This window comes from Salvelinus namaycush, chromosome 2 (assembly GCF_016432855.1).
Source record: "Salvelinus namaycush isolate Seneca chromosome 2, SaNama_1.0, whole genome shotgun sequence".
Classification (NCBI taxonomy): domain Eukaryota; kingdom Metazoa; phylum Chordata; class Actinopteri; order Salmoniformes; family Salmonidae; genus Salvelinus; species Salvelinus namaycush.
Genome location: NC_052308.1, coordinates 22,527,517 through 22,540,510, shown reverse-complemented (window position 1 = coordinate 22,540,510; position 12,994 = coordinate 22,527,517). Strand labels below are relative to the sequence as shown.

Below are 12,994 nucleotides of genomic sequence, written 5' to 3'. Positions count from 1 at the left end.
ATCAATTTTGAGTCTCATAACAAAGGGTCTGAATACTTATGTAAATAAGATGTTTTTTTCAGTTTATTGGGGGAAAAAATTCTAAAAACCTGTTTTCGCTTTGTCATTATGGGGTACTGTGTGTAGATTAAAGCGATTTGTATTTGTATTTATCCATTTTAGAATAAGGCTGTAACATAACAAAATGTGAAAAAAGTCAAGAGGTCATGCAACAATTTCTAAGATTTTATTTAGTGCCAGTTCATATAAGGAAATCAGTCAATTTAAATAAATAAATTAGGCCCTTATCTATGGATATCACAGGACTGGGAATACAAATATGTATCTGTTGGTCACAGATACCTTAAAAAAAAGTAGGGTCTTGGATAAGAAAACCAGTCTGTCTCTGGTGTGACCACCATTTGCCTCATGCAGCGCAACACATCTCCTTCGCATGGAGTTGATCAGGCTGTTGTTTGTGGCCTGTTGTCCCACTCCTCTTCAATGGCTGTGATAAGTTGCTGGATATTGGTAGGAACTGGAACACACTCTCGTACATATCGATCCAGAGCATCCCAAACATGCTCAATGGGTGACATGTCTGGTGAGTATGCAGGCCATGAAAGAACTGGGAAATGTTCAGCTTCCAGGAATTGTGTACAGATCTTTGCGACATGGGGCTGTGCATTATCATGCTGAAACATGAGGTGATGGCGGCGGATGAATGGCACGACAATGGGCCTCAGAATCTCATCACGGTATCACTGCGCATTCAAATTGGCATCAATAAAATGCAATTGTGTTTGTTGTCTGTAGCTTATGCCTGCCCATACCATAACCCCACCACCACCATGGTGGTCAATTCACAAGTTGACATCAGCAAACCGCTCGCCCTCACACGATGCCATACACGTGGTCTGCGGTTGTGAGGCCGGTTGGACGTACTGTCAAATTATCAAAAACAACGTTGGTACAGAAATTAATATTAAATTCTCTGGCAACAGCTCTGGTGGACATTCCTGCAGTCAGCCTGCCAATTGCATGCTCCCTCAACATTTTAGATATATGTGGCATTGGGTTGTGTGACAAAACTGAACATTTTAGCATGGCCTTTTATTGTCCCCAGCACAAGGTGCACCTGTTTAGAGACAAAACAAAGGAGATGATCGTGGACTTCAGGGAACAGCAGAGGGAGCAGCCCCCTATCCACATCGACGAGACAGTAGTGGAGAAGGTGGAAAGTTTTAAGTTCCTCGGCGTACACATCACGGACAAACTGAAATGGTCCACCCACACAGACAGCGTGGTGAAGAAGGCGCAGCAGCGCCTCTTCAACCTCAGGAGGCTGAAGAAATTTGGCTTGTCACCAAAGACACTCACAAACTTTTACAGATGCACAATCGAGAGTATCCTGTCTGGCTGTATCACCGCCTGGTACAGCAACTGCTCCGCCCACAACCGTAAGGCTCTCCAGAGAGTAGTGAGGTCTGCACAATGCTTCACCGGGGGAAAACGACCTGCCCTCCAGGACACCTACACCACCCGATGTCACAGGAAGGCCAAAAAGATCATCAAGGACAACAACCACCCGAGCCACTGCCTGTTCACCCCGCTATCATCCAGAAGGCGAGGTCAGTACAGGTGCATCAAAGTGGGGACCGAGAGACTGAAAAACAGCTTCTATCTCAAGGCCATCAGACTGTTAAACAGCCATCCCTAACTTTGAGTTGCTGCTGCCAACATACTGACTCATCTCTAGCCACTTTAATAAGGAAAAATGTATGTAATAAATGTATCACTAGCCACTTTAAACAATGCCACTTTATATAATGTTTACATACCCTACATTACTCATCTCATACGTATATACTGTACTCTATACCATCTACTGCATCTTGCCTATGCCGTTCGGCCATCGTTCATTCATATATCTTTATGTACATATTCTTATTCATTCCTTTACACTTGTGTGTATAAAGTAGTTGTTGTGAAATTGTTAGATTACTTGTTAGATATTACTGCATGGTCGGAACTAGAATCACAAGCATTTCACTACACTCGCATTAACATCTGCAAACCATGTGTTGCACCCTCGACAACCACTTTGATTATTATTATTATTTGACCCTGTTGGTAATCTATGAACATTTGAACATCTTGGCCATGTTCTGTTATAATCTCCACCTGGCACAGCCAGAAGAGGACTGGCCACCCCTCATAGCCTGGTTCCTCTCTAGGTTTCTTCCTAGGTTCTGGCATTTCTAGGGAGTTTTTCCTAGCCACCGTGCTTCTACACCTGCATTGCTTGCTGTTTGGGGTTTTAGGCTGGGTTTCTGTACAGCACTTTGATATATCAGCTGATGTAAGAAGGGCTTTATAAATAAATTTGATTTGATTTGATGTGTATGTGACAAATACAATTTGATTTGAATTGATGATCACGCTGTTTAATCAGCCTATTGATATGCCACACCTGTCAGGTGGATGGATTATCTTGGCAAAGAAGAAATGCTCACTAACAGGGATGTAAACAAATTTGTGCACAACATTTGAGAGAAATAATAGTTTTGTGCGTATGGAACATTTCTGAGATATTTTATTTCAGCTCATGAACACTTTACATGTTGCATTTATATTTTTGTTCAGTATAATTCACTGTATTCTCCAGTTTTCCAGGTAGAGTCTGACTTATGGGGGTAGACGGGTGGAGACATTCCCCTCTTGGGGATTGTTGGCGACAGCAGTCTTGTCTGAGCTACCCCCATAGAGTGCAATTGATTATCTATGGCGACTCACTTCTCTTTATGCCTAAGTTAGGTTGGCCATTTAAATGAGCTGTGAGGTATTGATTACACAGATTCCTATTAGCTTTCCTTACTGAAGCGGACTTCACAGCTCTGGCTATCAAAGTCCTTCACCCTGGCTGTGATCGTGCAGGGCAGGAGACAGTGATAAGCCTGACTGAAGTCTACCCTTTCAAGGCTCTTACCTAATGCTTTCACCGGCTACAGATGATGGCTAGACTTGAAATATCCTCACTATTGTGGTTCAAAAGATTTAGCTCCAAAACATACCGTTTGTGCAATACGTAAACCTTTCTAACATTCAAGCTTTAGAGTGAAAATCTTGAGACATACTAATGCTGAACGTTTTCTTATTTACAAAAGCAGAGCTTCATGCTCCACATTTGGCTGCATATAATTGACACTCAGTCAGTAGGCCAGACCAGACTGCATCATAGAGATGTAGGATGTTAATTCCACCAGTATTGTCGTAGCGAAATAATCCTGCAGCAACAGAATTTAAACATGTAGTCCATAATGTTGCTTGATAGGTGGTTAAGCGATTAGCTGGATAAAAGTAGGCTACATGAAAAGTGCAATCATGTTAATATAACCATGTGTTAGTGCTGGTTTTCTGTGAATTTATGTAAATCACGAAGCTCATCTGCATTTCCTTAAGTGAAGGACAATTCTCAGCAACAAAAGAGTGATCAAATGATCACATTCAATACCGCCTTGCACACTCTTGCCTGTATCTAACTGATCTAGGGTGTAATCATTAGTCCAACAGTTGCAAACAAGAGTTTCTATTGGACAAATTCAGGTATGCTTATTCCCGTTTTGTTCTGCTTGCTTCCGTTTAAGAAAGTTTTTAACATAACAGGCACAATAAATACACCCCTGATAAAGCGTAAACACAGTTCACTTTCATAGCAGCCGCGTTGTATTCTTTCTTGCATCAATGCATTCTACTCCTCTCACCTTATCCCTTTGCTTGTGAACTTCAATGCACAACACATCAGCTGTATGTGACCAGGCGAAAAAACCTTTCCAAGCCAAACCATATCATAACCGCTACACACAGCCTAAATCATTATCACCATATTAGCTAATGTCATACTCAACATAGCTAATATAACTAATGCATTAGTAAACCACCTAGAATCATGCAGTAACGTTACAGTGTACAGTCAGTAAGCAGTTTAGCACATACACCGGCGGGGCCCGGTGGCAATAAATTTGTCAAACCAAAATCTTACCTTGACCTGGAAGACTTTCAGTGGTGTGTTGGATAGTCATAGCCAGCTAGCTAACATAGCATCCCTCTGTTTAAGCAGGGTGTTTGAGTAGGCTAAACTCATTCTCATCGACGGGGCTGAATTGGAGCAGGTTGAGAGCTTCGAGTTCGTTGGTGTCCACATCAACAACAAACTAGAATGGTCCAAACACACCAAGAAGCCTATTCCCCATCAGGAAACTAAAAAGATTTGGCATGGGTCCTGAGATCCTCAAAAGGTTCTACAGCTGCAACATCGGGAGCATCCTGACTGGTTGCATAACTGCCTGGTATGGCAATTGCTCGGCCTCTGACTGCAATGCACTACAGAGGGTAGTGCGTATGGCCCAGTACATCACTGGGGCCAAGCTTCCTGCCATCCAGGACCTCTACACCATGCGGTGTCAGAGGAAGGCCCTAAAAATTGTCAAAGACCCCAGCCACCCCAGTCATAGACTGTACTCTCTACTACCGCATGGCAAGCGGTACCGGAGTGCCAAGTCTAGGACTAAAAGGCTTCTCCACAGTTTTTACCCCCAAGCCACAAGACTCCTGAACAGGTAATCAAATGGCTACCCGGACTATTTGCATTGTGTGCCCCCCCCCAACCCCTCTTTTATGCTGCTGCTACTCTCTGTTTATCATATATGCATAGTCACTTTAACTATACATTCATGTACATACTACCTCAATTGGGCCGACCAACCAGTGCTCCCGCACCTTGGCTAACCAGGCTATCTGCATTGTTTCCCGCCACCCACCACCCGCCAACCCCTCTTTCACGCTACTGCTACTCTCTGTTCATCACATATGCATAGTCACTAACCATATCTACATGTACATACTATCTCAATCAGCCTGACTAACCGGTGTCTGTATGTAGCCTCGCTACTTTTATAGCCTCGCTACCGTATATAGCCTGTCGTTTTACTGTTGTTTTATTTCTTTACTTACCTATTGTTCACCTAATACCTTTTTTTGCACTATTGGTTAGAGCCTGTAAGTAAGCACTTCACTGTAAGGTCTACACCTGTTGTACTCAGCGCACGTGACAAATAAACTTTGATTTGATTTGAAACTGATAGTGAAACAAAATTATGAAATCTCTCTCTCTCTTGCTTCTCCTTCATTTAGGAAGAAATTATTTGTTCAAAACTGTTCAACTATTGTCTTTCTCTTTGAGTCAACTACTCACCACATTTGATGCACTGTAGTGCTAGCTAGCTGTAGCTTATGCTTTCAGTACTAGATTAATTCTCTGATCCTTTGATTGGGTGCACAACATGTCAGTTCATGCTGCAAGAGCTCTGATAGATTGGAGGACGTCCTCCGGAAGTTGTCATACTTACTGTGTAAGTCTATGAAAGGGGTGAGAACCATGGGCCTCCTAGGCTTTGTATTGAACTCAATGTACCCAGAGGAGGACGAAAGCTATCTGTTCTCCGGCTAGACCGTTGTGCTACGATACAGACTGCTGCTGAGGCTACTGTAGACCTCCATTGCAAAAAAGTGTGTTTTAATCAATTATTTGGTGATGTGAATATATTTTGTATAGTTTTATCTAAAAAGGGTAACGTTTTTTATGTTTTACAATTTTTTTATGAAATTCACTGAGGAGGTTGGTCCTCCCCTTCCTCCTCTGAGGAGCCTACACTGCAATATAAATGTTATGGTGTCAAAGCCCATAGCCAAAACATCAAAGGGTGCCATAAAGAGAAATCTCAAACTTGTTGCTAAAAATCTAGTTAGTAAGTACGATCTATAAAAATAACCTACATCGCCAGTCAATAGTAAATGCATCACTGAAACTGTAGTGAATAATTAAAACACTATAATGCAAGGTGGAAAGTGCAGCTGCTTTGTCAATGTGGGGTTTACAAGGTACTAGAAAAGCAATTAAGTGGGTGAATCACAATATTGAAGGGGGAAAAGGCTCTCTCCAGAGCTTAGGAGAAAAGCAGAGTCAGTAGACTGTGAAATGCATCATGACTGGGTAGCAAAACAAACAGGTAAGCAAGAGAGCCAGGTTCTCCTCTGTGTCTGCTCATCAGCAAACAATACTGCTGGATTTGCCAAAAAAGTATTGCAGGTGAATAAAGAGCAGGCCACAATTTCAAACGACACACTTCTGAGAATATTTTAAATAATTTTTTAAAAATCCATTCTGAGAAAAACAATCAACCGAAAAACGAAAAGACCAACTTTGTTGATGCAGTCGAGTAAAAGCAATATATTTGAAGATATTCAACTAGAGAACTGGGTATATTGATATTTGGAGAAAAAAGAATGAAAGAAATGCTGAGCTCTGGATACGTGTTCAGTGATGTGTTAAATCTGACTTGATTAAAGAGGGAAAGAACCTTTAATATTGAACTGTGCCAGCCCAGGAGTCCTGGGCTATGGAAGCCAAAGCAAACAGGGGCACTGCTCAGTCCCTTAGCGCTGCTACGGCTGCTAATCGCAGGCTAGATTGGAGAGAGGGACAGACCTTAGGGACAAACAGCGCTCTGCTTGGTTGAACTAGGCAATTTGATCTCAGTAATACCTGCTACACGCTCCCTCCAAACCCCACAACCCCAAGCCCTACCCCACCTCATCTACATGGCCACTGAAGTGCATGAACAAAGCCCTGAGATGTGTCATTCTGTAGAGGGACCCCTGATCTGATAATGATCATGATAGTGTTATCATTACATGCTAATATTCTACAGGCAAAGTCTTTTTAATGCATCACTTTCACCTTTAGACTGTTCCTTCTCCATTACAAAAACATCAGAGAATGTAATTGTGTTGATTCAAGGACCCTTTATAACTAGCATTCTGTATCAGAGGGAAAATTGTTCTAAAAAATATACTGTTGTCTTTGTTAACCTCAATTGTAAGCTTTTTTTCCTCCTTTGTTTATTTTTTTAATTATTCGTTCAATATAGTAAAGTGGAAGCAGTTGCTGAGAATGACCCTGCCAGAATGTTTAAGAGAGGAAGCAAATTAGAATCGCATGATTTGTTAGTGGTCACTATGACGGATCTGCGGTGCAACATGACTCATGACTATGCTGTAAGTTCTTCCTATGGAATCTAGAGCACTTATCAAGGCCAGAATCATCCCATTTATCTGATTATGATATCATCAGTCACACAAAGGGTGCACACTCAGTGCAGAGCAGTAGAAAACAGAAAATGCGGTGATTCTTTTAATGATGCCACACAACGGGAGGAAGCTATTAGAGGAGAGAACTACATGAATTCAAGACTCCAGATAGAAACCACTAGGGGGTAGACCAGAGATGTTTGCTTCTCACCTTTGAAGGAGATGAAGACGCGGGGTGAAGCATGAGGGTCGTTGATGTTGTGATTGCACAGAGCCCCGACAACCAGGGCCAGGAGCATGTGTACCGTCCACAGACCTGCCAACAGCATGGTGAACCAACCTCCAGGTAAAGAACAATCACAGAACACTGGAGGAAAGAAGAGGTCAACAATGAAACATTTGAAAAACGGTAGCTGCTAAAAGTATTACACAGTGGTATTTACGATGATAGCTTCTTTGTGAGAGCTGTGAACATCTGATGTTCCATCACTGATGTTTAGGGATTACACCCAGACCATTGGACCTTTCCAAAGTAGAGAATCCAATTCCATTTGGCCAGAGTCATATTTTACCTTTATGTATGCGTGACAAAATGATGGGAAAATCAAGCTGGTCTCCTCCATTGTTCCCTGCCTCTTGTGCAAGAATATGCTGTTATCTTCTAGTCCGTCCCACCAAACACATTCCTCTTTCAAGATCACAAACCCTGTGCACTACTCTGTAATTATGTAGTCACCTAATGTAAGGTTATACCTTGTCTTCACACAATCCAGAGTGAAAAAAATCGTGTCACTGGTGTAATCTCACCTCTACAAAATAGAATACAGTATTGAAGATAAAATCAACCAGTCTTACCAGAACCACTGGGATTGTTGATTGAAACTGTAATAACATTGTGATCAAATGTAGCAATGGAGCCATACCTAAAAGGAATGGGCAATACACTCAAGTTATAAAGGGTAAGCAGAATACTGCATGATTTATTAATGGTCCAATGCAGCCATTTTTATCTCAATATCAAATCATTTCTGGGTAACAATTATGTACCTTACTGTGATTGTTTTCAATTAAATGGTAAAAAATAATCAAAAATAGTGTCACGTTCTGACCTTAGTTCCTTTGTTATGTCTTTATTTTAGTTTGGTCAGGGCGTGAGTTGGGGTGGGCATTCTATGTTGTTTTTTCTATGTTTTGTTCTATTGTTCTATTTCTATGTGTTTGGCCTATATGGTTCTCAATCAGAGGCAGGTGTCAGTCGTTGTCTCTGATTGGGAGCCATATTTAGGTATCCTGTTTTTCATTGTGTGTTGTGGGTGATTATTTTCTGTTCTGTGTTTTTGTTTCACCGTACCGGAGTGTTCGTTTGTCGTGTTCTTGTTTTTGTTCAGTGTTCATTATTTCATATTAAAACAATATTGACACTTACCACGCTGCGCATTGGTCCTCCTCTTCTTCCAACCACGACAAGCGTTACAAATAGCTTCTTAGCAAAAAGCTATTTTTCAAGCAAGAATTTTGCTAGAAATGTCTGGGCGTGGCCTGAGTGAGGGGTCTAATTGGACGAGCCTAATGGGAGGGATATGTAACCTGAAACCTGGCTGTTATTGGCAGAGAGGAGGGCAAACTCTCTTTGTTATTGGCCTATTAACTCCAAAAAAAAAAAACACCCATGCAAACAAGCTGTATTATTCCAAACCTCATAGTGTGGAAATATATATAAAACGCAGGAAATCAAGTTTCGACTGCACTGCCCCTTTAAGGGTAGTACTGTTGCCTAGACTTGATACAACAACAAAAAAACTGCCAAACTCAAATCTAGGGTAAGTCTTATTATTAGTCTTATTTCATGGCTTTAACATTGTAGGGCAGATGCCACTGTGGTTATGTGCACCATAATAAAGCACGGATCCATGGATGTTCAGGCTTGGCCAACAGGCTCATGCCATCTAATAGATACAGTGCCCTGCTCTTATGGACACTGTCAACCTTCACATTATCCTGATTCCCACAGCCAAGGAGCTATAGCGCTATTACTTCAGCTGTAACAGGCAGTTTCTGTGTCCCATAGCCCAGGGGGCTATGACATCACATGCACCTTGGATTCAGTGAATACACATCATCAATGTACAATGTTTACATTTTGATGGCTATACAAGCACTCTGCATGCGATTGCAAGTGAGCACAGTGTAAAGGGTACTTCAACCACAAACACAACATGCAGACTGCTGGAGAGCTGGGGCCAGAGCCTACAGCTCAAAAGAGATCCTTTAACCAAACGGGTTGGTTAGGGTGGATTTATGAGTATAACCAGCTGTTCAAACCTCAGCTATTTGTGGACAATTTGTTAACTGGGCAGCTGTTTATTCTGAGTCAGGGGGCGATTCCTTCACACAAGCAAATTAAATTAAACAATGAACTATTTACAAATAACATTTCAACAGACACAGACACACACCAACACGCACTCACACACACACACACACACACACACACACACACACACACACACACACACACACACACACACACACACACACACACACACACACACACGCACACACACACACACACACACACACACACACACACACACACACACACTGTTACACACAGACGTGCATGATTTTCCATTTGTACAATATCCTAGGAATTCTAATTTGATTAAATGATCTAACAGGTCCAGATCCAATGTCTTCCTCTTTATGTTCTTGAAGTGCAACAAGTGTAATAGCAGTGTAATAGCGTGGGCCTACACTTGAAAACATAAACATAAATTCGTTAGAGCTAAATATAGGAATGAAGCTCAGTAGCCTTGGCATGGTTCTCATCAAAGGATCGAAAATGTATAATAAACATGACACCTACATTAAGGCATCTCATCCCCCAACCACCCCATCGGTTCATTGGCATGTCATCACTTTTACATTAGATAGGCACTTTTGTTCAAATGTCGACAGACTAGCCTTTAATAATACATAATTGTGGACGGTTCCTCGTTAATGCATTTTGTCAGAGGTGTTGCCTAATTGTCTGTTCTCAGTACTTGCATGTGTTTTTGACAGCAAACATTACTTATTGCTGTATCGTGAATCAAGACAATTGCCACGTTGAGCATGATTTACTGTCTGAAAGACGGTAAAGACCACTATTAAAACTCGCTTTTAGCCACTCACCCTCTGTCTGCTTGGTCCAGCGGCAACCGCGCTTGAAAATTCAGCGGGCTATTGGGATCGTTATCTAAGACTAGGACTTCATACTTTCTGCATTCTTTCGGGCGTGGGTATGCTAAATTGCTTTCTTAGAGAGACGTGTGCGCTTCTAATGATTTGTGCATTTTTACCAGAGACAAAATAACCTTTGTGGATGACTAAACACCTAGGCTGTTGCAGAATCAATGTGAACAATCTTTGAAATATTATGCTATTTTGAAAACTGGAGACACTCATTATCAATACTACCTGTGTTGAGTTGTGCGACATAAAGCTACTAATTTGTCAGATAGATCTGCAGCTGGTAACGTTAGTTGTTCCAGCACAGAAAAAAAATGAAACTCCTTTAAAGCATGGCACGGCTCCCGAGTGGCGCAGTGGTCTAAGGCACTGCATCTCAGTGCAAAAGGGGTCACTACAGTCCCTGGTTCGATTCCAGGATGTATCACATCCGGCCGTGATTGGGAGTCCCATAGGGCTGAGCACAATTGGCCCACCGTCATCCGGGTTTGGCCGGGGTAGGCCTTCATTGTAAATAAGACCGATATGCCTAGTTAAATAAAGGTTAAATTACAAATATTTAAAAAATTGTAAAACTCACTGACACATACACGTTTATAACAAAGTCGACGTGTCCAGCATTGGCTGTCACACTTAAATTCAAATGTACATTATTAAAGCCTAATTTAACTACCCACATTAAGCTGTTGTTCATACAGGCTAAGCCTAATCAACAACATGTAACAGTTGTATGCCAGTACAGAACTTATTACACCCATTTTGCCACAGCTCTTTTGGAGCAACAACATGTCAAATGTAACCCACCAGTAAATAATGTCAGTGCTGTGTGCACATTGTAGGCTGTTTGAATGCAAAGCATTACCCTTACAAAAAAGTGTAAAGGTGCAGTAACTGGAGTCGACTGTGGTATTTTGGACGCAGTTGAACTGCAGTTATATTGCACTAACTACAGTTACACTGCAGTTATAACTGTAGTACAGTAGAGTAAACATGTTTTATTTTGGACGCAGTATTTGCAGCATACTGCAGTAATGATTCACTCTAACTGCAGTGTACTACAGTTATAATGCACTCAGACTGCAATCTTTTTTCGTAAGGGTAACGTTATGAATAATTACCTGATTGTCACTTTACTCTCCACAAATAATTTTGAGTCCAAGTCCAACTTTACAAGTCATCGAAAAAACCAACAGAATTCCACGAAATCTTTCGCCTCTCGTCTCTCGTCTCCAAGTTTAAAATGTATAAGATCCGAGTGCCGTTGCAGGACAGTCTTTAGAGATACACCTGAGCCCGGTGTGTTTATTGCTGCCCAGTACAATGCTCATGAGGAGCAGCTGAAAACGTCTCTCCAAATCAATTTTGTGAAAGTTTAATGACGAGTTGTGACAAGTCCAATGTGACAGATCCCGGAAAACAGACAATTTTAAGTATTCCTCTTTGTCTGAAAGTCGTCTATACACGCAGAAAGTGTTCCTGGTAAAAGTGTATTCGCTCCTGACTGCTGGGGAAACGCGTTGGCAGGTGGATGCAATGCCTACACTTGCGTTAAACACACCCACGGGGCGGGAAGTACCTTAGCTGCCGCCGCCCATTCCTCCCGCCTCTAGATAATCAGTCTAATAGAACAGACCGGACTATTGTGGTGATTCATTGGTCAACCGTGTCAGTATCCCTCAAACCAGATTGACTTCACATTTATGAAAAACATACACACATTTAACGCTTTGGGCTTTGATAATCTGTTCCCACATTCGGAAAGTATTCAGACCCCTTGACTTTTTTACACAGTTCGTTATGTAACAGCCTTATTCTATAATGGATTGAATCGTGTTTTCCCTCTCATCAATCTACTCACAATGCCATTAATGAAAACAGGTTTTCAGAAATTTTTGAAAACTTTTAGAAAATTATAAACAAAAATATCACATTTAGATAAGTATTCAGACCCTTTACTCAGTACTTTGTTTAAGCACCTATTGCAGCGATTACAGCTGTCATTGTAAAAAATAATGTGTTCTTAATTGACTTGCCTAGTTAAATAAGGTGAAATATATATATATATATTTTAAATAGTCTTCTTGGGAATGACACTACAAGCTTTATACACCTGTATTTGGGGAGTTTCTCCCATTCTTCTCTGCAGATCCTCTCAAGCTCTGTCAGATGGATGGGGAGTGTCGCTGCACAACTATTTTCAGGTCTCCACAGAGATGTTCGATCCGGTTCAAGTCCGGGCTCTGGCTGGAGCACTCAAGGACAAACAGAGACTTGTCTCAAAGCCACTCCGGCGTTGTCTTGGCTGTGTGCTTAGGGTCATTGTCCAGTTGGAAGGTGAACCTTCTCCCCAGTCTGAGGTCCTGAGTGCTCTGGAGCAGGTTTTCATCTAGGATCTCTCTGTACTTTGCTCCGTTCATCTTTCCCTCGATCCTGACTAGTCTCCCAGTCCCTGCCGCTGAAAAACATCCCAACAGCATGATGCTGCCACCACCATGCTTCACCGTAGGGATGTTGCCAGGTTTCCTCCTGACGTGGCATTTCGCATTCGGGCCAAAGAGTTAAATTTTGGTTTCATCAGACCAGAGAATCTTGTTTCTCATGGTCTGAGGTGCCTTTAGGTGCCTTTTGGCGAACT

General features: G+C 41.8%; 1 protein-coding gene across 1 annotated transcript in view; it reads right to left on the bottom strand.

Moving 5' to 3' along the window:
- Positions 1-11,851, bottom strand: part of LOC120060174 (semaphorin-3F-like) — a 106,149-nt gene extending 94,298 nt beyond the window's left edge. The window contains exons 1-2 of the mRNA XM_039009304.1: positions 11,478-11,851; positions 7,340-7,495 (exon numbers count right to left, since the gene is read on the bottom strand). Of these exons, the coding sequence (XP_038865232.1) occupies positions 7,340-7,457 (118 nt within the window). The 5' untranslated portion in view covers positions 7,458-7,495; positions 11,478-11,851. The remainder of the gene's footprint in view (positions 1-7,339; positions 7,496-11,477) is intronic.
- Between the last annotated feature and the right edge of the window lie 1,143 nt (positions 11,852-12,994).